At 36.9% G+C, this 27,575-nt stretch overlaps 1 protein-coding gene across 1 annotated transcript in view; it reads left to right on the top strand.

The window, feature by feature from the left end:
• Dhx40 (DEAH-box helicase 40) overlaps window positions 1-27,575 on the top strand; it is a 36,444-nt gene extending 8,869 nt beyond the window's left edge. The window contains exons 8-18 of the mRNA XM_010626718.3: window positions 5,516-5,615; window positions 7,317-7,403; window positions 7,532-7,714; window positions 14,070-14,150; window positions 14,753-14,910; window positions 21,929-22,043; window positions 22,581-22,689; window positions 23,634-23,728; window positions 24,537-24,606; window positions 24,943-25,171; window positions 26,454-27,575. Coding sequence (XP_010625020.1) covers window positions 5,516-5,615; window positions 7,317-7,403; window positions 7,532-7,714; window positions 14,070-14,150; window positions 14,753-14,910; window positions 21,929-22,043; window positions 22,581-22,689; window positions 23,634-23,728; window positions 24,537-24,606; window positions 24,943-25,171; window positions 26,454-26,593 — 1,367 coding nt within the window. The 3' untranslated portion in view covers window positions 26,594-27,575. The remainder of the gene's footprint in view (window positions 1-5,515; window positions 5,616-7,316; window positions 7,404-7,531; window positions 7,715-14,069; window positions 14,151-14,752; window positions 14,911-21,928; window positions 22,044-22,580; window positions 22,690-23,633; window positions 23,729-24,536; window positions 24,607-24,942; window positions 25,172-26,453) is intronic.

Raw genomic sequence — 27,575 nt, 5'->3', positions numbered from 1 at the left:
TTTTTTAATTGAGACAGAGTCTCACTATGTAGTTCAAGCTGGCCTTGAACTAACTCACTATGGAACCCAGGCTGGCCTTGAACTTATAATGATTTTTCTGCCTCAGCCTCCCGAGTTCTGGAATTACAAGCATGTGCCACCATAGTGGCTCTTTTCTCTCAGTATTGAAGCAGAGATCTCTATTTTGGATTTTATATCTTTATGGGAATTCTTAGAATTGTTATTGGATATCTTTTCCAGCTTCATTCCCACTGAAATGGGACTGTTTCATCTTTAGCTTGTTTTTTTATCAGCAGTCTCTATTTTGGAGAGGTGGATTTCTAGGACTCACCTGTCACTTCTAAAAATGATTTCTGAGATCTGTGTCTAATTCTCTGTCATTTCTATGCTCTAAACCTCCTGGGTGCCCTAAATGTTCTACATGTCATTTCAATCCCAGATAATTCAATCTGAGCAAGAGAGAACTCGGGTGTTATTTTACCTTTGTTTTGTCCAGATCATTTCCCATTTTTTCATCCATTGGTAGACTTGGAATCTTGGTTGTTTTTATGACCTGCTAACTCATTTTCCTAATTTTTTTATTTTTTATTTTTTTCTTCCCCTTCTGATTTTTAAAATTTTATGTTGTTCATGTGTATGCTATGGTCACCATCAGTTGTTACTACGGCTTTCTCGTTCCTCAGTGAAATTTAGATCAGCTGGATTCTTTAAGTAGTAGGGCTCATGAGTGTTGTACTTTTCTTGTCTTTTTAAAATTTTTCTTATATGTTTGAAAATAGGCCTTTTGCCTTTATAAAGTTAAATTACATCTTGGCTAGGTTTTATGTTCTTGGGTTGCACTTTCTTTTTCCTTCAAACTCAGTTGAATGTTGCTGCAGAAAAGTCTGAGGCCAACCTAATTTTTTTGCCCCTCATAAGTGATTTTTTTTTTCTTTTTGATTGCCCCAAAATTTCTGTTTTTAAAATCTGCAGGGCCAGGGATTTAGCTCAGTGGTTTCACTGTCTGCCTTGCAAGTGCAAGGGCCTGAGTTCAATCTCTGGTACCAAAAAAAAAAAAAAAAAAAAAAAAAATCTGCAAAGTCCGGTAGTTTTAAGTAGGATGTTTTTTGGTATGAGTGCTTTATATTAAAATTTTCTAGACTCATAGGCTTTATTTTAAAAATAAACTTTACTGAGATATAATTTATAAGTAAAATGATTATTTTAATTATATAGTTTCTTGAATTTTTAGAGGGTATGTATTACCTGTCTTACCATCCTCACTGCAAACCTGATGGAGAACATTTCTGTTGTGCTTTTTTTATATGCAAAATTCAATTCTTTGTTTCAAGGAAATTTTCTTGTGTCGTGTATTTGAAAGTAGTGCTGTCTTATTTGTTGTTTTTTCTGTTTCAGGGACACTAATTCTTAGGTGGGAGAGTCTCTGTCTTCCATATATTTTAATTGTTTTTTTTCCTCCCAGGTCCTTTATGTTTTTCAGATGTATTTACTTATCTCAATCCTTTATGTCAGAGCTTGATTTTCAAGTAGTGTTACTGACACTTCTCCAGTGCATTTTTGTCTAACCGAAATGGTTTCTCAGGGTAGGGCAGAGTTGAAGCTGAGCAGGATTCTATCTCTATGTTCTCCAGATTCATCTTTTTTATTTAATTTAATTTATTTATTTATTTTTGCCTCTTTGAGCAAAGTTTTGAAGTTTACTGCATTAATGTTCCTTTTATTTATATGTCACATACACCTGCACAAATATATTTGCTTTGCACTCTTTTTTGGGTGGTGTTTGTGACAAGAAATTCTATGAGGAAGTTCAGTTGCCCACACCACTTATCATATACAGTACTTCTCTCTCAGGAGCATTACTCTGTTGGGAGTGTTTACCATCTTTCTTTAATACTTTTATTCCTTGATAGACTTAGGTACATCTTTCTGTATTGGAGGCAGATCAATCCTTTGACTGCCTAGAAAGGGGGCAATGAGGGCTAAAGAGAAAAAGACAGGAGAGACTTGCATAATTTCAAGCAAACAAGGGGCCAGGTCAGTGCCTCAGAGCAGAAGACTAAGACACTCCGACCTTGCCACTGTTTGTGGGGTTGGTTCATAGAGAGTATCAGATGACTCAGAGGGCTGCAATAATCCTGAGTTCACAAGGATCTTATGCTGATATAATCTTGTCCTTCAGTATCACATCATCATGGGACCATTGAGGCCTCAGAATGGCTTCCAGCATTTCTGTCTCTGTCATGTTTTTTCTCTAGTAACATCCCAGTACCTGGTTAGGTATTGGGATAGGTGGGGGAGGTGTTTCAGAATCTTTCTTAGGTAGGAAAACCAGGGAATGGCGGTAATGAGAAGTTCTGTATCTTAACAAAAGTAATCAGCTTCATTCCTCATTCCTGGAGAGGTAGAACTTGTTTTAGGAACATAAGTAACATTTTTCCAACACTTTATAAACAAACGTAAAAGTGGCATGTATTTGTAACTGGAATATGGTGGTAAAGTGAGTTAGTGAAAAGTAAAGTGTGAAACAAACATGAGTCTTTTCAAGACCACAGGAAGCCAGGCATGGTGGCACACAATTGTAATACCAGCACTCGGGAGGCTGAGGTAGGAGGATCACTGAGAGTTCAAGATCAGCCTGGGCTCCGTAGAGTTCCAGGCCAGCCTCAACTACATAGCAAGACCTTGTGTCAAAAAACAAAACAATGAAACATACAAAAAAAAAAAATGATTTCATTGAAAAAGCAGTTTGATTATGGATAAATGTGTCCAGAAATGATGTTTCTAATTTACGTAAAATTTTAGGGTAAAGTGAAAAAGGTAGAAGGGTCCTAATTTATATAGTGCATTTTTAATTTACCAGTTTGTTTAACAACTATTGAGCAGCACTTAATATGAGCCAGGCATTGATCTAGGTACTGAGAATATGCCTTGAATTAAAAGGAAACCTTTGTCCTGGTGTAGGTCCATTTTAGCAGAGTAGATAGGTAGGAAGTAAATGTATAAACATGTAATTTGAATTATGCATCCAAGCCACCTAGAAGAAATAAACTACCTAAAAATAAAAATTATGAAAAAAATTTCTTTTCTTTGAGATACTTTTGCTATATAGTTCGTACTTGAGTTCACTGTGTAGCCCAGACAGGTCTCAAACTCTTAGTGATCCTTTTGCTTCAACCTTCCAAGCTGGCTGAGATTACAGGCATTTTCCCACCATACCCAATTAGAAACACCTGAAAATTTTATCATGATTTATAGTACATTCTTCAAATCTGAAGTAGGGAGTTTTGGCTTTGTTTTTGAATTTATATCAGATGAGATCAGGTGCGTTCAGGGTAGTATGGCCGTAGACTACATCAAAACTTCTCTACACATCTTTTCTTTTTAAAGATGGGGTTTCATGTTGCCTAGGCTGTCCTTGAACTCTTGGGCTTAAGAGATCCTCCTGCCTCAGCATCCTGAGTAGCTAGGACTACAGGAATGTAGCACTGTGTCCTGCGAGTTACCTTTTATAAGTCACCTTTCTAACACTTTTTAACCTGAGAAATTCATCTTGGAAAGAGGTGGAGAAATAGTAGCATTACATAACATTAAATAAATTTGCCTATCAATATGTAAGCCACTTGACCTCTCTGGTCTTTAACATTCTCATCTATAAAATGAGGTGGTTGGCCTAGTTTTATGATTTCAAATCATGCTCATCTGTGCCACTTCTTTTCTCCATTGTATTAGATCAATTTTGATCTGTTTTATTTATTGAGAATACATGGTCTTTACAATATTTTATTTAGAAACAATTGTTTACTTGTTTTTAATATTTTCTTGGCTGCTGATTTTTTGGAAAACAAATTGTAGGTATTGAAATAATAGAGTAAACATAAAGTAAAATGTTTAAAAAGATACTATGAAAAATATACATACTAAGAATTTCTTTTCATATCTCAGTAGTTTTGCTTGTGTCCATTCTGAAATGATTACTCCTCATTTTTGGATATGATTGACATAGATGATCTATCCATTTCCCTTGCTTTAAAGTTTCTTGATCTTTTCCTTCATCCCAAATTAGCTATCCATTCAAATACTTACATGGTAGAATTTGTCATTACCATCATTTCTGAAATCTCAATTTTAAGCATTTGGTCTCTGATGTTTTCTTGTGTCTGCAAACTCATTCTGTTGTTCCTAATTCAACAATTTTAGGACATATTTAAACTTATCCTTTACCACTTCCCACTTCCACTTACCTCCTTTTCCCCGGGTTGTGATTTCCGTGTCACCATTCCTAGTTCTCCTGCCCTGTTTTCTAATTAACCTGGTAGCGGGGGAAGTCTGTCTCAGTTTATCTTTCTTCATTCACAGACATGCTATTAAAGGCCTGGGAAGTGCCAGGAACGTAGATGAACTCCCTTGTCTACTTTCATGACTGTTTTATCCCTTTTTTTTTTTTTTTTTTTAAGGCTGACTCTCCTCCATATACATTAGTTATTTTCCTATGGTTAACAAACTCATTTTTCCTTTTTGCAATATATGAGCCCAAACAAATTTGACATCTCTTGGGTCTTATTTTAAATTCACCAAGGGCCAGGGATTTAGGTCTGTGGTTCCACCACCTGCCTCCCCAAGCACAAGGACCCGAGTTCGATCCCCAGTACAAAAAATAAATAAATAAAAATTTTAAAAATAAATAAATTCACCAGAATTAGATTGGTACAACTTGAGGAAAATGTTTATTAGTGGTGCTGTAAACTATGGCCAAAGAGGGCCTGGGATTTAGCTCAGTGGTGCTGCGCCTGCCTCAGAAAGTACAAGGTTCCTGAGTTTGACTCCCGGTACCAGAAAAAAAAACAAAACTATAGCCAGAAGAACAGGGTACCGTATGACAATCATTGCTGCTGGCCCTTAAATTCTAGTAGCAGAAATAAGTGTTGTATTCTTTCAAGAGATAATCATTAGTTAGGCAGATATTCCCCAAAGTAAAAACTATTTAGCTAATTAGTCTTTAAGGCAGAGAGAAGTCCTCAGTCTGGAGTCCATAGGTAGGCTCCAGGAAGTCTCTGAATATCCTAAAACTGAAATTTTTTTATGTGTAAATGTATTTTTTTTTTTTTTTTTTTTAATTTTTTTTTTTTTTTTTTTTTTTTTTTTTTTTTGTGGTACTGGGGATCGAACTCGGGTCCTTGCGCTTGTGAGGCAGACCACCGAACCACTGAGCTAAATCCCCGGCCCTGTAAATGTATCTTTTAATGGAGAGGAAGTTGATAGTTTTATAAATATTCTCAAATAGAACTGTGATCCAAAATAAAGAACTCTGTTGTAGGGATTCTTTAGTAATATCTTTGATTCTTTGGATTTAGAAATCATAATAGTAAAAGGTAAAGAAAAAATAATTTTTGCTTTTATTTTATATTTAATATATTAAAAAGATGAAAATATAATTTTAATGAAATTAGTTCTTTAAAACTTGAGTTTGACAAATATATATTGTAAACTGGTATTTTATCTTTACATTTAATTTTAGATCAACAGAGGAGAATATTTTTGCCACCTCCACCTGGAATTCGAAAATGTGTCATATCCACCAATATTTCTGCAACATCTTTGACAATAGATGGGATCAGGTACAACTTTTGAAAGTTTTAAAGACAAAGCCAGTTAGCTAATCATAGAACATTTCTGAATTTGTTTCTCCACTAACTCTCTTGTTACTTACTTTTTAGTACTCTTAACGTGATTCACCTTTCATTCTTGACTATTTTGAACAAGAAATGGAGTAGAATGTGGTGCACACTGTGTTCCTGTTTACCTTTTTAAGTACTTGGCAATTTGAACCTTTCTCTCTAAATTTAAGATTTTCTGTAATGTTTCATGGGTTTCATCCAGCCCAGTTTTTCTGTACTGTCTGTCATTGGTAGCATATCCCTTACGTGATCTGATATTCCCTTCTGCTTGCAGCCCCACTTGGTAGAGTAACTTTGTTCATCCAGCGTTTATGTGGAGGTATTGTCTCTTGCTTTTTACCTTCTTGTGAAATTCAGCTATGATACAGGCCCCTTATTATTTTTGGTTGTAATCAATGGTACCATCAAATTTTTTAATACAGTTAGAGTAACACTTGGATGTTTTAAGTCTGGGCTGATGATGAAATGCTTTCTGACTGGTAAACCACAACCCTTTTTGGTACTCCACCCACCCAATGTATTTTTATTTTATTTCCTTAGCTAAATCTGCCATAGGAAGGCTGGACTAGAATCCTAAGGGTTCTATGTAGTCTGGGTAAAATAATCACTTAAATCTGAGAAGTCTAATATCCTATACTTTTCCTTGACTTTAGAAATAATGGTTTTTCTAAAGGGATTGTGAGAACATCTCTCTGGAGTAAATTTACCACTGTAATTTTCTGTTTGTAGCACAGGCAAAAGAGAGAGACAACATGGTTCAGAATGTATCATTAGTGAACAATACTGCTATTCCTCACTTAGTTTTTTACTTCACTTGTTCTCCATTGAATTGGTTTAAAATGGTATTTTAAAGGCTACTTCAAATTAGATATCTAACCTGTTAATATTTAGAGCTGACTTTGAAGTGTTTTTTATTGAAACAGAATTAAATTGATTTAAAAGTGAACAGTTAAGTGGTCCTTAGTACATTTACAGAAATGTGTAATCATTAACTCTAGTTCTAAGTATTTCATGACCCACAAATACGACCCCACACCCATTAAGCAAGTAGTTTGTAGTTCCCTCTCCACCTTAGCTCCTGGCAATGACCAGTTTACTTTTGTTTCTATGAATTTCCTATTCTGAATATTTCATATAAACGAAATTGCATAAGATGTGGCCTTTTGTGGCTGGTTTCTTTCATTTGCATAATGTTTGGAGATTTATCAGTTTTGTGGCATGTATAATTCTATTGTATGGTCAGATAATATTCCATCACCTATACAGCCCAGTTTGTTCACACATTTATCAGAGGTTAATGAACTTTTGGGTGACTTATACCTTTTTGTTCTTGTTGATAGTGTTAGTATGAACATTTACCTACAAATATTTGAGTATTTATTATTTTGGTTGTAAATATAGGATGAAATTGCTGGATCATATGGTTTTTCTGTGTTTGACTTTTTAAGAGTTTCCAGACTATTTTCCATATTGACTGAACATTTTGTTTTTCCACCAGATATATATAAGGGTTCCAGTTTCTTGCCTTTGAAGTTTTACAATTAACATGAAAAGTAGTAAATTTGTCAGGAAAGGAAGTGCTAACAATTAATGAGGCTTCCTTTATTTTCTAGAAACTTAACTTGTTTTCACTCTACTTAGATACGTGGTGGATGGGGGCTTTGTGAAGCAGTTAAATCACAACCCCAGATTAGGGTTGGACATCCTGGAGGTGGTTCCAATTTCAAAGTAAGTCTCTCAAGTCTTTTTGTTAACACAGCAGTTGATAAGATAACTTCAGATTGGTTTGGGAAGAGGAAGTAAGTTACTTGGGAAAGCCACAAAACATTTTGGGAACTGTCTTTTTCCTTTTGTAGGAGTGAGGCATTACAGCGAAGTGGCCGAGCTGGCAGGACCTCCTCAGGAAAATGCTTTCGCATTTATAGTAAAGATTTTTGGAACCAGTGTATGCCTGATCATGTGATCCCTGAAATTAAAAGAACTAGTTTGACATCTGTAGTTCTGACCTTAAAGTGCCTTGCTATACATGATGTCATAAGGTATGTGGGCAACTTGAAAGAAAGAAAAGTTTGTTAGGGTGAAGCCAGGTTCTTCCTCAAAAGTTGTTTTGCATTATGTGACTCATCTGTCCCTGGGAATTCAGGCTGATTTTCAAGGTTGATTTTCATGTTGGTTGCTTCCCTTCCTCCCTCTCCTCCTCCCTCAATACTGGGCATCAAACCCAGGCCATCCACATAATAATCAAGGGCCTACCACTGAGCGTTATCTTGATATAGCTTTGAATTTTATTTTAAGAAAAGGTCTTGCTAAATTGCTCAGGCTTGCCAAGACTGGTGATTCTCCTTCCTCATTTTCCTGAGTTAGCTGGGATTAAAGGCTTGTGCCACTGTGCCTGGCTTATGTTGGTTGCTTTTCAGCTAACCCAGAAAAGATTATTTCATTTAACATAAAATTCACCATTTTTAGCCATTTTGAAGTGTACAATTCAGGCTGAGCATAGTTGCTTAAGCCTGTAATCCTAACACTTGGAAAGGATGCGGCAGGAGATTGTGAGTTTGAGGCCAGCCTGATCTAAATAGTGAGTTCAAGGCCAAGCATGGTAGTACATGCCTGATTCCCAGCACTGGAAGGCTGAGGCACGAGGATTGCAAGTTTGAGTGCAGCCTGGGCAACTTGGTGATTTGGTGAAGTCTTGTGTCAAAAAATAAAAAAGGAGAAGTATAACATGGTGGGAGTATAGCTCAGTACGAAGGCTCTGGGTTCAATCCTCAGTATCAAAAAAAAAAAGTACTGTTCAACTGGTTTTTAGTAGTCTCACAGAGTTACACGATTATTAGCATTGTCTAATTTTAGAACGTTTTCATCATGCCCAAAACTACTGTAATTTAAGATTTTAGGAACTCAGAAGTAAGTGGTGTTATAATCCTACTTGACTTCCAATTTTCTGAAATTTTGATAACAAGGGGTTTTCAAAAGATACAGTAAATTACCAAAAAATTTATTATAGTAAGGATGCTGCCAATAATGATGTAATACATGTGTTTGAGGCAGGCGGCAGAACCACCGAGCTAAATCCCGGCCCTAATACATGTGTCTGAAGTGGGAGGTATTTGAGTAGTTTGAGAGGAGTTAATGGCAGTGTGTCTTTTTCTGTAATACTTTTTGAGTACTCACAATATTTTATGATCATCCCTAGTTGATCTACTGTTTATTGCAATTTCTGTGAGATAAAATATATCTGTATGTCTTCATCTACCTTCCTTACCATATCTGGAAATATGGTTCTTCACCAATGTTAGTATCAGGACAGCCAAAACAGTGCAACCAGAGATACTTACTTTGTCCAGAACTGCTTGAGAAAGTAGCAAGAATGATGGGATAAGTGTGTCCGAAGTGAGGGGGAGTATTTCCAAGGAGATTAATGGCAATATGTCTTTTACTGTAGTAAGTCTTTCTAAAAAAAAAACTTAAACATTCACCATATATTTCAATCACATCATGTATTTCTAATTTATGCTATAGTAGATAATTGCATTGACTTACTGGGTTAACTTTGGTTTCTTGGAGGACTTTATGCAATATTTGGATCACTTAGTGAACCACTCTTTATTGTAATGAAAGCCGTATAGTAACTCTAATTCCAGCCAGGAAGTGATTTTTTTTTTTATAGCTTCTTTTGTATGGCCAGCGTTATACTACATATTATGACACATAGAGATAGAGTAATAATATTGTAGTAGATTTTTGTATTCACAAAGTTTTTCTGGAAAAACAGGGTTCAGACATAAAGCCAAGAATGGAACAGCTGTGAAATTAGTCAGATGTTGAACTATATAAAGTATTGCCACAGGACAGAATGTTGTAGGGGATTGAAATTTCATATGGTAGAGGAAGTAATTAAGGAAAGTTCTGTTTTTTTTTTTTTCACTTTGAGCTTAATTGACTGGGAATGTGTCAGGAACCTTAAGAAAAGCATGCATTCTTTAAATTCATAATAAAAGGGAAAATGATTACTAGGTGGATCTAAATACATACTATACACTCTTGGAAAACCAATTTTAAAATGGTTTGGATAGTCATCTTAATACTAGAGATTGAGAATAAGAATGTAGATCGTAGAAGAAGAAAGCATGTAATAAATTAAATTTAACTGTAATCAGGAGTGATACCAAAACCAAAGCAAAAAATGACAAGGAAGGAAAGAGGCCTTGAAAGAAGTCCCAATGGTTAGACACAAAGCTTTCAGGTGAAGCCATATTTTAATATGACATCACGGTGGGTATTGTAACACAGTAAATCCCAGCACTTTGGGAGGCTGAGGTAGAAGGACTGCAAGTTCAATATCAGCCTGGGCAAGTTAGTGAGACCCTGCCTTGAAACAAAAAATTTAAAAAGGGTTGGAGACATGATTCAGCATGAAGCCCCTAGGTTCAATCCCTTGAAAGAAAAAAAAGTCTTTAAAGATTTGCCAGGTGTGGTGGCTCCTGCCTATAATCCTTGCACTCAGGAGGCTGAGGCAAGAAGATCACTGAGAGTTTGAGGCCAGCCTGGGCTACATAGTGAGTTCAAGGCCAACCTGAACTAATATAGCAAGACTCTGTTTCCTCATTTAGGAAGAAGTATAGATTCTCAAGTAAGCTTGATATTGATTCTTAGAGTATTCACTAGGAGTAACAAGACAGCATATAACCAAGAACAAATACAATACATATTTGAAAAATAAGAATTAATAATGAGGCTGGGCATGGTGGCACACACCTGTAATCCTAGCTCTCAGAAGGCTGAGACAGAAGGATCCCTGTGGGTTGGAGACCAGCCTGAGCTACATAGTGAGTTCCAGGTCAGTCTCAACTACCTAGTGAGACCCTGTCTCAAAAAAAAAAAAAAAAAAAAAAAAAAAGAATTAATATGATTAATTTTAACTACCTAATATCATCTGCATTGGGTTATTTTTCTATTTGAAGTCTTAAGGTGTAGAACATACTAAAGTCGCCAGAATGCTAGAGATGGGAAAAAAGCTTCCATCCTCCCTCTTTAGAGATCCTACAAAGCATAAAGGGGTAGACCCAGTATTTGAGATAGATGGTATAATATTCATAGATGGCAGAAAAAAACCTGTACTTTTCAATTATTTTGTTTTCCTTTTCTCTCCATCAAGAAGAATGATTTTGGCTGGAGGTGTAGCCCAGTGGTAGAATGTATGCTTTGTATGTTCAAAGCCCTGGGTTCAATCCCCAGCACCAAAAATAAATAAGTAAGTAAATAAATAAATATTTTAAATTGAAGAATGATTTTAAAACTGGAAAGGCTAGAATAAGTCTGGTAAGGAGGAATTGATGCCCAAGATAGTTTAGGAGATAATGAGGAAAAACTACCATAAATCAGTTTTGGGGTAGTTTTATTTTATTTTATTTTTGAGGGGGTACCAGGGATTGAACTTGGATCCTTGCACTTGCAAGGCAGGCAGTGGAACCACTGAGCTAAATCCCTGGCCCTGGGGGGGATTTTAGACATTCTCATGGTAACAAAAGAACTTGCAGATTTAACACTTCCACAAGCACGTGCCACTGGCAGTACAGGCATGACTGTCTCATTGGGCAGTTTGTACAGCTGGTGGTGCAAGTGGGAAAGTCACGTATGTATCACTGGTGGTGCAAGCTGCCAGGCAGTGCAATATATGAATTATGCCCTGTGGTGAACGTGTTAATGCCGGAACCATTCTGGATCATCTGTTAGAAACTAAATTATACAAAATAGGTTACCACGAAAGAATGCAAAAGAAAACTAATTGAATTTTTTTAAATCTCAGAAATAGGACAGATTCTGGAAACAACTATTCAGTAGGTTTAACATTAATTCTAGCAGAGTTTATTGGTTTAAGAGAATTTAGTGGCGATTTATAATTGTCTGTGTGAATCAAAATTTTAGAGTGATCTCAGCAGGCCAGAACCTTAGACAAAATTCAACAAGGCATGAATCTGTCAGGATATATCTTACATCCTGAGTTTTGGATGTGCAGTAATTAAAACTCATGAGGAAAGGATCTGAGATTATTCATTCACCATAAGCTTAATACCAGCTTTCAGTTATGATTTGTTTCTTTTAAAAAAACATGTCGGGGGCCAGGGATTTGGTCAGTGGCACTGCGCCTGCCTTGCAGTCGCAAGATCTTGAGTTCAATCCCCGGTAGCAAAGAAAAAAAAAAAAGTGGGGCTGAGGGTGTACCTTAGTGAAAGAGTGCTTGCCTAACATGCACAGGACACTAGATTCCATCACTAGCCCCACAAAAATTTTTTCAAAAAATTTCCACTGGCATAGACTTTGGTTATATTAACAAACTGCAAGATTACATGGAATTACAGTATGATAGACACAGAACATTTGGAGTGTAGAGTTGGATATCATCACATTTTATGAGAAGTTAGACAAACTAGAGTGTTTCTAGGGAATGGTAACTGGGTATATTGATTCTCTTAGAAACTGAGGAATTTATAAAGAATGCTCAACAGAATTGGTAATTACTAAAATTGAAAAAGAGGAATATTTGCAGTTTTTAAAATTTGTAACACTTATATGTAGAAGAGCAAACTGGCTAGTTTGGTATCACCCTAACACAATTATTGTAACATACACGTCTCTTTTGCTGTTTTTGTAAGTAAAATTTTATTCATGAAACCAAGTCCACTTCTGCTGTCTCTGTCTCTCTATGTCTGTCTCCCCACCCTCTCTCTTCTCTGTCTCTGTCTCTTTCTTTTTTCCTCATTTTTTTGGTGGGGGGTGGATTCTTGCTGAGTTGTCCAGACCTGACCTGAACCTGCCTCAGCCTTTCATTCATTTTTGTATGATGCCTTTCAGTCCGGCTGCAGTATTTAATAAGTGGAAAAGACCCATATATGGTCTGGAATCTTAAAGTACCTGACCCTTTACAGAAAGTATTTGCTTACTCTTGCTTACGAAGATATCAAGATCTGTTGGTATAAGTTGTAGGAAAGCTGACAGGAACCATCTAAGAGACTTTTATTTATTTATTTTTAAATAGAGTTGTCAGTCCTAGAATAGACTCTTGTCTTTACTAGACCTTTTTCAAGGTGAGATACTGGACTACATGATTTTTCATCTCAGGATTTCAGGTGAAGTTGGGCATGGTGGTGCAGCGCCTATAATCCCAACACTTGGGAACCTGAGGTAGAAGGACCACTGAGAGTTCAAGGCCATCTTGGGCTGCATAATGAGTTCATAGCCAGCCTGAATTATGTAGTGAGACCTTGCCTACAAAAATAAAAAATTTCAAGGAAAAAATAACCCAGTGCAGATGATAATAAGTAATTATTATTTTAATAAAGTATTATTTTACTATTTTTAAAACTATATTCATACTTAGTTATATGTTACTCTTCTGTCCTTTGTGAATATTATTAAATTTTTGGTTAATTAAAAATTTTAATTAGCAGTACGTGATGTTTATATTCATCTTGGGGAGTGGGCACATGTGCATAATACAGCTCATTTCCTTTTTTAGTCCCCTTTCCCTTCCTCCTCTGCCTCTAAATTCCCTTTCCCCCTTTTGTTCTTTTTGGTGAGATAATTACGTTCCTGTACAGGGCATATCTTAATTCTGCTTAAATCCTCTGCTCCCCCTCTCCCCTCCCCTTCACTATTCTGGACTCCTTCCCATGTACAAGAGAGACATCGCCTTGTTTCCTCTGTCCATCTTTTATTGTTTTCTTTGTTAATTTTCTATGTTCATTTATAGTATCATGGTAATGTGAGAGAATGTCCTTATCTTCAGGAGGACACACCTAAGTGTTTTATGAGTGAAATGGTATATTTGCAGCTTATCTTCAGATAGTTCAGCAGAAAATAATACAGAAATTAGAATACAAGTAAGTTAATAAGGTTGTGTTGTGCAGAGGAGAATAGACTTGGCATTGGTTGTGAGGGATGTTGTGGGATTAAGATAGGTACTCAGAGGGCCAGGGATTTAGCTCAGTGGTGCCATGCCTGCCTCCTACGCCCGATGTCTTCAGTTTGATCCCCAGTACTGGGAAAAAACCCAAAACGCCAGGATGTGGCTCAGCAGTGGTGTGCCTGCCTGGTGAGTGCAAGGCCCTTAGTTTGCTCCCTGGTACTGGGAAGGAAAAAATAGGTACCGAGAAGTGGTGAGAGCATGGTTCTGCCCAGGGGAAACAGGGAGCGTGTCTTGGATGAGATGAGTGTGGTCCAGAAAAAATTATTTTCTCTTTTGCTGAATGCTGATCATTGTGAAAGAAAAAAGAAAAGGGCTAGAAAAACAAAAAAAGTAAAACCTTTTGCAGAAATTTTAATCCAGTCTGTTTAAATTCCTTCCATGCTCAGAAAGTGGCCTCTCATCTTATATCTCATTTAAATACACAGGTTTCCCTATTTGGATCCACCTAATGAGAGACTAATTTTAGAAGCTCTTAAACAACTTTACCAGTGTGATGCTATTGACAGGTAAAAAGTTTAAAAACAAACAAACAACCAAAACAGGTTGATTTCTCTTCAAACACGTTTAACTACCTTTATCAGTAGAAAATAATTTGATTTGATTCGATGGATTGTTTACTTGCCATCAGAATTTATCCTCGGTCTTTCTTCATAATTCTTATTTAAATACAATACCATAAAACTATTTTTATTTAATACTGTTATTATTTAACAGGTAATTTCTGAGTACCATTTCAGTGCTGAGCACTACGCTGGGTACATTAAAATAACAACAGAGCGGGAGTCTTTGTTCTTCCTCCTGTGGTGGGGGAAGGGTTGCTACTTTCATTCCCTGATAGCTTCCGAGATGCCCTCTCCACCTCTGCAGCATGTTTGTACCTATTACACTACTGTCTTCTGCCTTGTCGTTTAGAGTTTTGAATGTACTTTTGACAGTAGAAGGTGTGCATCTTTACGTTTCTCTTGTCAGTGACCTAATTGTTTTAGTTCCTTGACTTGTATTCTGGAGGTGATTTAAGATAGTCTAAATATGTGATTTTATTCTGAGTTATGAATATGACATGTTTCTCCCACAGTGGAAAGAGCTAAGAAATTTTTCTTTCTATTAGGAGTGGCCATGTAACCAGATTGGGTTTGTCTATGGTGGAGTTTCCTCTCCCTCCACACCTGACGTGCGCAGTAATCAAGGCTGCTTCCTTAGACTGTGAAGATCTTCTGCTTCCAATAGCAGCAATGTTATCTGTGGAAAATGTCTTCATTAGACCTGGTAAGAAGTTTACTGTTAAGTCTTATATAAAAATTTAATTTATAGAGTTTTTTTTGTGTTGGGACAACATTGGATTCATCCCAGGGCCTTCATACTGAGCTATGCCTTCTGCCCTTATTTATATTTTGATTTATTTTTAAATTTGTTTCGTTTTGGTTTTTTGAGGCAGAGTCTCGCTATGTAGAGTGTAGTCTTGAACTCACTATGGAGTCTATGCTGGCCTCAAACTTGGGCCTGTCCTCCTGCCTACCCTCCCATGTACTAAGATTACAGGTGTCATCACCATACCTAGCTTTAATTTATGAACTTTTTTAGAGTACTTTAAGGTTCACGGAAAAATTGAGTAGAAAGTACAGAAGTTCACATTTATCCTCTATCCTTCATAGGCAGTTTTCCCTACCATTTTTTGTTTGTGGAGTACTTTTGTTACAGTTGATGAGCCAGGATTACTAACACGAAGAGGATTATTTATTGTGTTGTATTACAGGCTTTGACAAATGTGTGATGACATATATCCACAGTTAACAGTATCCTACAGAATAATTTTACTCCTGTCAGGCTTGGTGGTGCGTTCCTACAGTTCCAGCACTCAGGAGGCTGGGACAGGAAGATTGCCACAGTTTGAGGCCAGTTTGGGCTATATAGTGACTCCAAGGCCAGCCTGAATTACATAGCGCAACCATGTCTTTAAAAAAAAAAATCTGCACAGCACTTAATTTGTCCCTACATCCCTTCCAACAAACCTTGGCAACTGCTAATTTTTTTTTTTTTTTTTTTTTTTTGAGACAGGGTCTCGCTATGTAGTTCAGACTGACCTGGAACTCACTATGTAGCCCAGGCTGGACTCGAACTTGCAGCGATCCTCCTGCCTTGGCCTCCTGAGTGCTGGGATTACAGGCATGCACCACCATGCTGGGCTTGCTAATCTTTATTGTCGCTGTAGTCTGACCTTTTCTACAATTTGGAATCATAATTTGTAACCTTTTCAGATTAGCTTATTTCACTTAGGAAAATGCATTTAAGATTCTTCTTTAGGGCCAGGGATTTAGCTCAGTGGCACTGTGCCTGCCTCACAAGCTCAAAGTCCCGAGTTTGAGCCCCAGTACCAAAAAAAATTCCTCTATAATAAATAAAGCTGCAGTAAATATCAGTGTTCAGGGTTTGTTTGTTTGTTTGTTTGTGCATAGCTTTGTGGGCATAGCTTTTCAACTCATAGCTGACGTGTAGTAATAGTGTGTTAAATTTGATTGAGAAACTATCTGCTAGGCATAGTGGTGTATTATCTACTTGAGAGGTGGAGGCAGAAAGATTTTAAGTTCTAGGCCAGTGGTGTAAACCAGTCATGTTATTTGCTTTTCTTTTAATACAGAAGATGTTAATGTATGAGTTTTTTCTAAAATTAAAACCTCAGTATTCAGTTTTAATTGCAGTGTTGGCACTTTGTAATAAGTAAGTGGGTTTTGTATTACAGTGTGGGTGTTTGTCTCTGAAAGGTTTGCCATCACTGCTCTAGGCCATCTTGTATGAGTTAGCAAGATCCTGTCAGAAAATAAAAAGTAAAAAGGTCTGGGAATATAGTTCATTGGTAGAGCAGTTGCCTAGCATTCATGAGGCTCTGAGTGGTTCAGTTTCCACACGGGATGGGGGGCAGTGGGGGAATATAGGGAACGACTGCGCTCCAGAGTAGCTGTACCATTTTGCATTCCACCCAGCAGTGAATCTGAGACTGCGTGTTCCTTCACATCCTTATCGGTGTTTGGTGGCATTAATGTGTTGGATTTTGACCATTCTGCTACATGTATGTAGTAGCCTCTATAGGCACAATTACCCCTATTACCAACATCTTTTATTTGTGGAGTTCTGTTGTTAAAGTTGATGAGTTTGAACTTGTAGTTCTCTGTAACATAAGATGTTATCTTTTTGTATCTATTTGCTCTCCATAAATAATCTTTGCTGAGAAATGCTCAGGTCTTTTTTTTTTTTTTTCTGGTGCTGGGAATCAAACTCAGGACTTTGCACTTGCCAGCAGGTGCAGAGCCACTGAGCTACATCCCTGGCATATTTAGGTCTTTTAAATTAAAGTTCTCTGTGTATTTTGGATAACAGTCCTTTATCAAATACATCTTTTGTAATTTTTTTTTTTTTTGGTACCAGGGATCGAACTCGGGACCTTGTGCTTGCGAGGCAGGTGGTGGAACCACTGAGCTGAATTCCTGGCACCATCTTTTATAAATCTTGAGATTGCCTTTTGCAGAGAGAAGTTTTGAATCATAATGAAATACAGTTTATCAATTATTTCTTGTTTTTGGTGTTGTACCTATCCTTTCTTTTTTCTTTTTGGTACCAGTGATCGAACTCTGGACCTTGAGTTTGTGAGGCAGGCAGCAGAACCACTGAGCTAAATCCCTGGCCCAGTGTTGTATCTAAAAAGTCATTGCCATACTCAGTGTGTGGATTTCCTCTTTGTTGTCTTATAGTACTGGGATGTCCAGTTGTTTCAGCACCATTTGTTTAAAATACTCATTTTTTAAAAATCGAAATGCCTTTGTTCCTTTCTCAAAGTTAAGTTGACTATATTTGTATGGTTCTTATTCGGGGCTCTGTAGTTTGTTCCATTAATTGTTTTGTCCACAACCACAGTCTCTTAATTATTGGAGTTTTATAGTAATTCTTGAAGTTAGGTAGGATCGATTCTTCAATTCTTCAGCTTTGTGCTACTCCTTCAATGTTGTTTTGGCTACTCTGAGTCTTTCCTGTTACCATACAAATGTTAGAACCAAGGTCGGGGATTTAGCTCAGTGGTACCGCTGCCTGCCTCGCAAGCGCAAGGTCCAGAGTTCGATCCCTGGTAAGAAAAAAAAAAAATGTTAGAACCAGCTTGTTGAAATCCATGGGATAACTTGCTTGGCTTATGTTGAATCCAGTAGATCAAGGTGGGACAAACTGACATTATGACAGCATTGAGGCTTTCTGTCTACATACATGGAATATCTCTTCCTTTGTTTAGGTCTCCAGTAGTTCACTGAGCATTTGTTCAGCGTTTACCATATGCCTAGCCCTTGGACAGGAAAGGAAGGAAATAATTTTTACATTTTGTTATCCTTTAACTTAGTTGTTTGGCATGGGGAGTGTATAATGTTCCTGTGCTGCCTACACCAAATAGATTGTAGTCTTAAGTGTCAAGAATTTTCTATCACTGGTAAAGGAAGAGAGTAAGGTGAACCTTGTCCTTCTGTGGTACATTAGTAAAATATTAACTTTTTCCCTCTAGAAAAAAAAAGAGAAGTGCAGCTTTTATATCCTTAGAGTCTTTTGAAGTTTCTGTGTCTTTAACTTTTTGCTTTGTTTCCTGTCTTGGTATGGCAGTGTAGGACACAAATTAATTTGCCACATATTGGCTTTGCTTTCATCTTGGGGAGTAATTTATTTCTCTCCCCAAAATTGTCTGAGTAGAAACTGTACTTTGCCTGCAGCGAAGACCAATAAGTTATGCCATCTTACTGGCTTTATCTGTTTGTAGGTTTTAATGACTGGTCCAGACAACTTTATCTTTGCTGTGATCATATGGAGAATATATTGTTCTATAAAAATACTCTTATCAATCTGTGCTTCTTGCAGCAAATAGATTGCAGTTTTAAGTGTCAGGATTTAGATTATAATAATACACTCAATTGTAATATTTTAAAATAAAATACTATATAAAGTTGGTTTTCATTAAGTAGTTTCAAAGCCAAACATAGTCCAAAAACTATTATATAGCATTGAAGCAGGAGCCAGGAGTGTAGGGTTTTGTCCAGTTTTACTTCTGTATTATGAGACTGTGGACCTAGCTTTTCTGGACATCATTTTTTCATTTGTAAAACCAGGGAGGTAGATTAAGGTGATCCAACTCTAATAGTTAAGGGTAGCAAAAGAAAAATTTTCCCCCCTGTTGGAAATTTAAATAGATAAAACCAGTCTGGTGTTAGTATCTCTCTCTGGGTTTTTGTTTTGTTTTGTTTTGTTTTGTTTTTGAGTCTCATGTTACCCACGCTGACTTTCAATCCCAGGGGCTTAAGCATTCCATTAGTATCTCTCTGGGTTTTTGTTTTGTTTTGTTTTGTTTTGTTTTTGAGTCTCATGTTACCCACGCTGACTTTCAATCCCAGGGGCTTAAGCATTCCTCCCACCTCAACCTGCCGAGTAGCTCAGGTAGTTCAATCTCCCCCTTGAAAATTGAACTCAGGACCTTGCACATGATACAGAAATACTCTACCACAGAGCCACATCTACAGCCCTGGGTTTTTGTTTTGTTTTGTTTTGTTTTGTTTTTGAGTCTCATGTTACCCACGCTGACTTTCAATCCCAGGGGCTTAAGCATTCCTCCCACCTCAACCTGCCGAGTAGCTCAGGTAGTTCAATCTCCCCCTTGAAAATTGAACTCAGGACCTTGCACATGATACAGAAATACTCTACCACAGAGCCACATCTACAGCCCCAGTTTCGCTTTTTCATGTAACTTGTTATTACAGTACAATTTTCAACTTGAACAGAAATATTGTAAAAATAGTAAAGGAACTCGTTTATATCTTAGTTTTTAATATTTTTCTCTTTTTGCTTTATTATTATTCTGTGTGTGTGTGTGTGTGTGTGTGTGTGTGTGTGTGTGTTACTATGTTATTAGGGCCTTGTGCTCTGCCACTGAGCTATAACTCCAGCCCATTTTTATTTTTTTTATTTATTATTTATTTGCATAACTTATTGGGGATAAAACAATTTTAGAGGAGAAAGAAGTTCTGTGTTAGAGTTTAGGAAACTTTTTTTTTCCTGTTAAGTTTTTGGTACATTTAAAGCAAACATTACAGTTACCTTTATCATTGGGATCTTGTGCCTTTACATGATATATCTTGGGTCTTATTTTTTCCCCATACTCCTTTTATTTTATTTTTATATTTTATTTTTATTTTATTTTTATTTTATTTTATAATTGCCTAGCCTGAGCTCAAACTTGTGATCCTCCTGCCTCAGCCTCCAAGTAGCTGGGATTGCAGGTGTGCACCACCACATTCAGTGACTTGCATACATCTTTTCTTTCCTGAATCATGTAAGAGTAAATTGGAAAAACTGCTTCCGTATCATAAAATATTTAAATGTATATTTACTAAGAAAAAGGACAGTCTCTTATTTAAGCATATACTTTTGTCAGAATTTGGAAACAGCATTGATATGATACTATTATCTAATGTAGTGGCTGTGTTGAAATTGTCCATTTCCCTAGAATGTATAGAAAGTATTTTCAGAGTTGCTTAGCTGTACTACTGTGAAAGGCAGCCCTGTAAATTGGGTTCAATATTTGTTCATATTTTTAAGGTAGAATTTACATAATGAAGTGCATAAATCTTAAGAATATAATTCAGTGGATTTTGTGAAATGGATATAGCCATATAACCCACCTCCCTGTCAAGATGTAGAACACTTTTATCATTCCAGAAAGTTCCTTTGGTGCCATTCTTCAGTGATGTCATCTATGTTCCCCCCATCAGCTTTTTTTCCTGATTTTTTCATGTTATTTTTGCCACTCCTGAAATTTCATATAAATAGAATTTCTACAGTATGTACTTTTTTATTTTCCTTTATTATACATGAAGTTCATATTCAGTCTTTTGCTCTTTTTCTTGTGGAATAGTACTCCATTCAATGATTTCTCTAGTGTCCTGTTGGTGGACATTTGAATTGTTTCCTAGTGTTATGAGTAAGCTATTTTGAAAATTCTTGAGTCTTGTATAGATATCTCTTTTTATTTCTCTTAAAATAACTAGGAAAGAAATTGTGCTGTTGAGTAAGTGTATGTTTAAGAAGCTGCTAAACCTTTTTCCAAAGTAGTTGTACCATTTTAAACATTCCACCAACAATGTTTGAGAGTGTAGCTTATACTATGTCTTCTTCAACGTTTGATATTGCCAGTGATTTTCATTATACACATTCTAGTGTGTGTGTGTGATCCTGGGGGTTAAACCCAGGAACTCTGCATGAAGCTACATGCCCAACCCATTTGTTATTATTATTGTTCATTTAATTTTGAGACAGAGTCTCAGTAAATCACTAACTTGCCCAGGCTGGGTTTGAATTTGTGATCCTCCTGCCTCAGCCTCCCAGAACCCCTCATGAAGTTTTCATTTTGCTTATTATGCTTGTCACCTCTGCTGGTTGATTTGATCATTGTTCAGAGGTTGTGCCAAGCCTCTTAAACCAATGATATTTTCACCTTTCATGGTAGACTGTGTCCTGTGATTTGGAGACTGCTTTCATGGTTGAGGAAGTTTATGAATTTGTCCATGTTTAGCTCAGGCTCAGAGGCTCCTGAGTCCCTCTGCCTTTGTGCCTTGGAAGACACAGCATGGGAAGGTGCACCAGGTTTTAGCAGGTTTTCCTATGTCCTTTACTAGTCTCTGTTAAATTTTTGTCTGATATGCCTTTATTGTTGTGATTGGTTTGCGCCCCCTGCCATTTGCGATCCATAACAAATACATTCATTGTGGGAGTTGGTACATGTCACATCTTAGTCTTTCAGGGTGGCATTTTAGATCTAAACCGTAACTTACCACTACTCCCCAAATAGGTATGTAATTAAAAATTTAAATACTGCAAAAGGAGTAAGTCTTAACTCCTAAACTCATCCATAAGTCTGATTTCTGAGAGCATCAGCTACTAGGGGTACTTAAAAGAGATACTTAAAAAAAAAAAAAAAAAAAGATACTCTTGCTACATACCTAAATGACCTAGGTTTTAAAACCTGGGTCAACAAGAATTTTAGCTACTGTAGATGCAACCTCAGGTTTTAAGCAGATCTTGTTACACCTGGAAGGTACATTGGCTTTCTGCCTGCATTGTGGAAGAAATCAGAGCCCCCAAGAAGAACTAATAATTGTTCTACTTTATTACACCCAGAAAGTGAGGCAGATTTTGATGAACTTCAAGAAAACAAAGTGAGTTTGTGCACTTAATGTAAAGTAGAACTAAATTGCCTAATTCTCCTTAGTTGATCCAGAGTACCAGAAGGAAGCAGAACAGAGGCATCGTGAATTGGCAGCTAAAGCTGGAGGATTTAATGACTTTGCAACTTTAGCTGTCATCTTCGAACAGTGCAAATCAAGGTATGTGAGATAGTCGTTTGTATTAGAAAGTGCCGGTTTGATCTATAGTTAGTTGGAATGATGTTGGACATTAGTGAGGTTATATGTCAGTTAACTTGTTACTTGGTAGGCATTTACTGGATAATATAGTTCTCTTCTTCTCAAACCTTTTCTGAAAGTGATCTTAGAGAATTTGCTTTTTGTATACATCATTTAGATGAGAAAATGACTCAGTATTTGTTAGCACATGTATATGAAAAGAAATCTGTTATAAGGGCTGGGGATTTAGCTCAGTGGTGCTGCTGCCTACCTCACAAGTGGGAGATCCTGAGTTCGATCCCTGGTACCAAAAAAGAAATCTATTATAAAATTATTTTTAATTCAACTGACAATTGTTTTTTCAAATATCCTAAAGTGCTTTATTAGTACTTGGACAGGTTTCATTAAAGAGCTGACAGTTGCTTATGGATTTCCACTTTTACAGTAAAAAATGAGAGTATTAGAATATCTTTTACTTGTAGAAGATGTTTTCAGGACACCAGTATTTTTGGTTTGTAGTGGAGCTCCAGCTTCATGGTGCCAAAAACATTGGATTCACTGGAGGTGCTTATTTTCTGCATTTCGTGTGGAAGCTCAGCTTCGAGAACTAATCAGGAAACTTAAACAGGTGATTGCTGTAATGTTCTTTATTCTTGAGTAGCAATTTAGGCCTACATATTTTATATTGAATTTTCTCTAACATAGAGTAACCTCTTACCACTTTCTAGTCTGCTCCCTTCTCTTTTCTGCTCGCTTCAATACGTAGCCATCTCCTTGACCCCGTGAGCAATTTCTACTAATAATAAAAAAATTTACCTGCAGAAATGAGAATACTTAAAAAATAACCTTACTGAGGTATAATTGACGTGCAACAGATTACATGTGTGAAGTGTTAAATTTCACGTTTTGATTCTGTATAAACCTATGAAACCATCACTACATCATGTTCTTTTGTAATCCATCCATCTCACTTCAAAGGCTCCCCCTTCTTTCTCTACCCTGCAACTGCTCCTCTTTGTTTTTTTGGCACTGGGGATTGAACTCAGGACCTTGCAACTTGTGAGGCAGGCAGCAGAGCCACTGAGCTAAATCCCCGGCCCCAGCTGCTCTTCTTCTATTTGTCACACAGATAAGTTTGCATTTCCTAGTATTTTATGTAAATGGACTCATATAAGATACTTATTTTCTGGTGGGAGGGAGTATGGATTTTTATTTTAGCATAATTATACTTTTTTCAAATTAAAATTTTTATTGTAAAATACATATAACATAAAATTTATCTTTTCTGTGTATGTATACTGCTGTGAATACACGCCTGTATTCTTTGTCTTTACATTCATTACTCTTTTCATCTACAGTGTTTAACCTGATGGTAATCCCACCTAGTATATTATTGATCTCTCAATGTTGAATTTGAGTCTCAAAGCAACAACAAAAATATCCAGATCTCTACATCATACTTTTTTTATTCCATATTGGCCAGAAAAAGTCTTTAGGAATGTGAGTTTTAAGTAAGAGATTATTTCAAATTGTTCTGTGAGATTTACCACTGAATATATATTCTTTCTATAGCAAAGTGATTTCCCACGAGAGACCTTTGAAGGCCCTAAACATGAAGTGCTACGGAGATGTCTTTGTGCAGGCTATTTCAAAAATGTAGCTCGAAGGTAAGTAATATGAGCTCGAGGGATAGATTAAGGAATATTACTGTATTTGACCACAGTATTAAACTACTTAATATTAAAGATTTGATTTAAGCTCTATCATTATGATATTTCAATTATGATGAACCTTTTCATAATTATCATCTGTACAGAGAAGCTATAGTGACCCACAGTGGGTACTGGAATCAAGCAAGGTAGGAAGAAAGCAGATTTAGGGCAGGTTTGGCATAAGCAGTCACTACCTAAGGCAAGTGACAAGAGTTTTTTTGTAGAGCAGTGGCCTTTTGTGGAGTGTGAAAGCCAAACAGGAAGCTATGCTGTGGAAGGGTAGCTTGGCATAGAGTGCCAGAGCTCAGACAGTGTAGGGAAGGATTGTTTAGTGTGGATTGTCAGGGTTTGAGCGTAATGAGGAGGGCATTTTCATAAGGAAAGGGGTAACAGTTGGTAATGTGAAATTCATTGTGTACAGAGGAATGGATTCTATAACTACGAATAAGGATAATGGGGAAGGGAGTTAGAAATACTGAAAGTGAGAAGGTGAAAGTGATTTTTGTGTTGAGTTAGTTATCGTGAAGTTGTGGCACATATGGCTGGGCATGGCAGCACATATGGCCTTCTTTTAACCAGCTGTTGTGATTTTACTGTTTATGAGTTATATACAATGAAATGGTTTTTCCACCCTCCCTCACCAAAATGTAAACCTCTACTTATTGCACTCTTTGTAGTAGTAGGACATATTGTCGTTGTTCATTTTTTAACTTCTCAGTTCATTGTTTTACTGTTCTTTATCATTTGTTTTTTCTTTTTATAGATCTGTGGGGAGAACGTTTTGCACAATGGATGGACGTGGAAGCCCAGTTCACATTCATCCTTCCTCAGCAGTAAGTACTTTATTTTTAATGAAGAGAAAGCATTATGAAAGTAGAAGAATAAGTAATATATAAATGTTTTGTACTTTTCGTCTTGAGGTTAAATTTACATATACCTATATCATATAGAGCTGACTGATTAAATAGGAATTCAGCCGGGGATTTAGCTCAGTGGTTCCGCCGCCTCCCTCACAGGCACAAGGTGCCGAGTTTGATCCCTGGTACCAAAAGAAAAAAAGAGAGGGAGAGAAAGTAGGAATTCAGAAGGACTGGGCCATCATTGCTTAGTTTAATGTGGAATAGAGCAAATTATTGAGTTATCATCCTTAAGTGATCTCTTTTATATAGCTTCATGAACAGGAAACCAAACTTGAATGGATCATTTTTCATGAGGTATTAGTTACCACCAAAGTCTATGCAAGAATTGTGTGTCCAATCCGTTATGAATGGGTGAGAGACTTGTTACCCAAGTTGCATGAATTTAATGCTCACGATTTGAGCAGTGTGGCCCGACGTGAAGTGAGAGAAGATGCGAGGAGGAGATGGACAAATAAGGAAAATGTGAAGCAGTTGAAGGGTAAGTGAATCATTTGTTCTGTCCCTAACTAGTATGCCATATTGTTTCTCAGTAGTGATTTATTATCTTTGCTATGTTTTATAAAACTTTATGGGTTACCCCAAAACCTTTTATTGGAGGGAGGAACTTTTTCCTCAAATAGTAGGTCCCTAGATAAGAGGCATAACCATTGTGGTCTTGAAGTAAGACACAAAGCTTAATTATCATTTCATATAAACAAGAAACTTTCAATAAAACTTTTTGAGGCTAAATGATAGACCCAATGTATTATCCCTGTCTTACTTTTTCATTGATAGGACAAAATACCTGACACCCACAAGTTAAAGGAGCAGCTTTATCTTAGCTCACTTTGTGGAGGTTTCAATTCGTAGTCTCCTGGCTGCGAGGCAGGGCAGCCTGGCAGAGGAGAAACAGTTCATGGTGTGACAGGCAGGAGGCAGCAGCAGCAGGGAGCCTTCCTTTCCCTTTCAGTCCATTCAAGCTACAAGCCTCTGAATTGATCTACTGTCTTCAGTAAACTCATTCAGCCACACCCAGAACTGTGTTAAACCAATCAGTGGAACTAATCCAGTGCCCTTAATCCGGTTTCACACACTCATGATCCAGCCACTTTCTTCACCTATGAGTGCATGAGACTTTGTGGGGACATCTAGATACAAGCCATAACAATCCCTATTTAACATCACCATTGAAATAGAAAGATGAAAAAATTACCCAAGAAATCATAGAAGGGGTCTGGGAATGTAGCTCAGTGGCACTGCACCTGACTGGCAAGCACATGGTCTTGAGTGCGATCTCTGGTACCAAAAAAATAAAAATAAAAATAAATCATAGAAGGGCCAGGGGTTTGGTTCATTGGTTCTGCTACCTGCCTCGCAAGTGCAAGGGCCTGAGTTCAATCTTTAGTATCAAAAAATACAAAAACAAAAAAAAAACACACACACACAAAATCATAGAAGGATCTTTAGAAATGTTAACTACTAGATTTGTTGCAGTTACAACATTGTCCTACATGCTTGCATTAGGGTCAGTTTTTTTTTTTACTCTTTGGGTTCACTGCATTCCCTGGGTGTTTGCACACACGTGTGTGCACACATGCATCCCCACCCATGTGATCTATCTTTTAACCATGGACTCTTTTTTTCTTTTGACAGGGCAAAATTTAATTTCCTCTTTATTCTTTTTCTTAACATTGGAAAATCAAGACATCTGTTCCTCTTTAACACTTCTAGTACTGAATCTCACATTACAGTTTCATTGGATTAATTTGTGATGTTTTCAGATGGAATATCAAAAGAAGTCCTAAAGAAAATGCAAAGAAGAAATGATGACAAATCCATATCAGATGCCCGGGCTCGTTTCCTTGAGAGAAAACAGCAGAGGATCCAGGACCACAGTGACACACTGAAGGAAACAGGCTAAGCAGTGAACTGTCCAATTCAGGAAGTAGGACAAGCAGCCAGGAAATGTGCTTCACTTTGCCAGTTATTTCAGACAGCACTATCAAGAGGAAGTGGTCAGGGGTTGTTATTAGCTTATGAGCTAAAAGTAAATCAAAGCTCATCTGTACCAACAAATGGAGCTCTAAAATAAAAGATTGGGTTGCATAGACAAAGGCAGTGATACTTGAAATCAGTGAAAGAGTACATGTAATATTTTCCTCACTTCATTTTGCTGGCCTTAACTGGTATCAAACGCTGTCATTGAGATATTTTCAAACAACATTGAATTGTATTTAATCAGCGTGTGTTCCATATGCATCAAAGCATTAAAAAGTATTTTCCTTAAATCTCTTTAAGGCCTTCTTGTTGCTATTAGAATAGTGTTATATCAGGTATGTGACCAGTTCCTTCAGAAGGCTAAGACATGAGAGGTTTTTACTCAGCAATACTTAGATTTAATTGCTACAGAGCTTTATAGACATTTAGAAAAAAGAATCAATTAGTAAATAAAATTGCCTATGGCAGAATTCTTTCTTGAATTAATATTAATCCTTAAATTGATTTTTCTGGGATTATATAAATTCCTTTTTATATAAAATATATTGTTTAAACAGTAGCTATAGCCATTAACCAAAGGACAAATGATACTATATATATATATATATATATATATATATATGTTCTTTTGTAGCTGTACCTACATACTTGTATCAGCACTATGTATGTAGGTGTGACAGTGCTTTCAAGCAACCCCTCTACCTGGCCTACTGTCTTGCTTCCAGCCACTTGGGTAGGACCATTGAGACATTGTGCCAGTCTTGAGATGCGATTTCAAAGCAGCCGACACTACTTCACCAGTGTTTCAAACTGGAACCTTGAGGCTAGTTAGTATTACACTCAGGCCACACTCAGCACTTGCCTATTCTTACTGCCTTGTATTCTAGTTATGTATTTGTCTCCTG

Source organism: Fukomys damarensis, unplaced genomic scaffold (genome assembly GCF_012274545.1).
Source record: "Fukomys damarensis isolate Sample0158 unplaced genomic scaffold, DMR_v1.0_HiC HiC_scaffold_13, whole genome shotgun sequence".
Taxonomy (NCBI): domain Eukaryota; kingdom Metazoa; phylum Chordata; class Mammalia; order Rodentia; family Bathyergidae; genus Fukomys; species Fukomys damarensis.
Note: the sequence above shows the minus strand (reverse complement) of the source record. Positions and strands in the feature narration are given on the sequence as shown.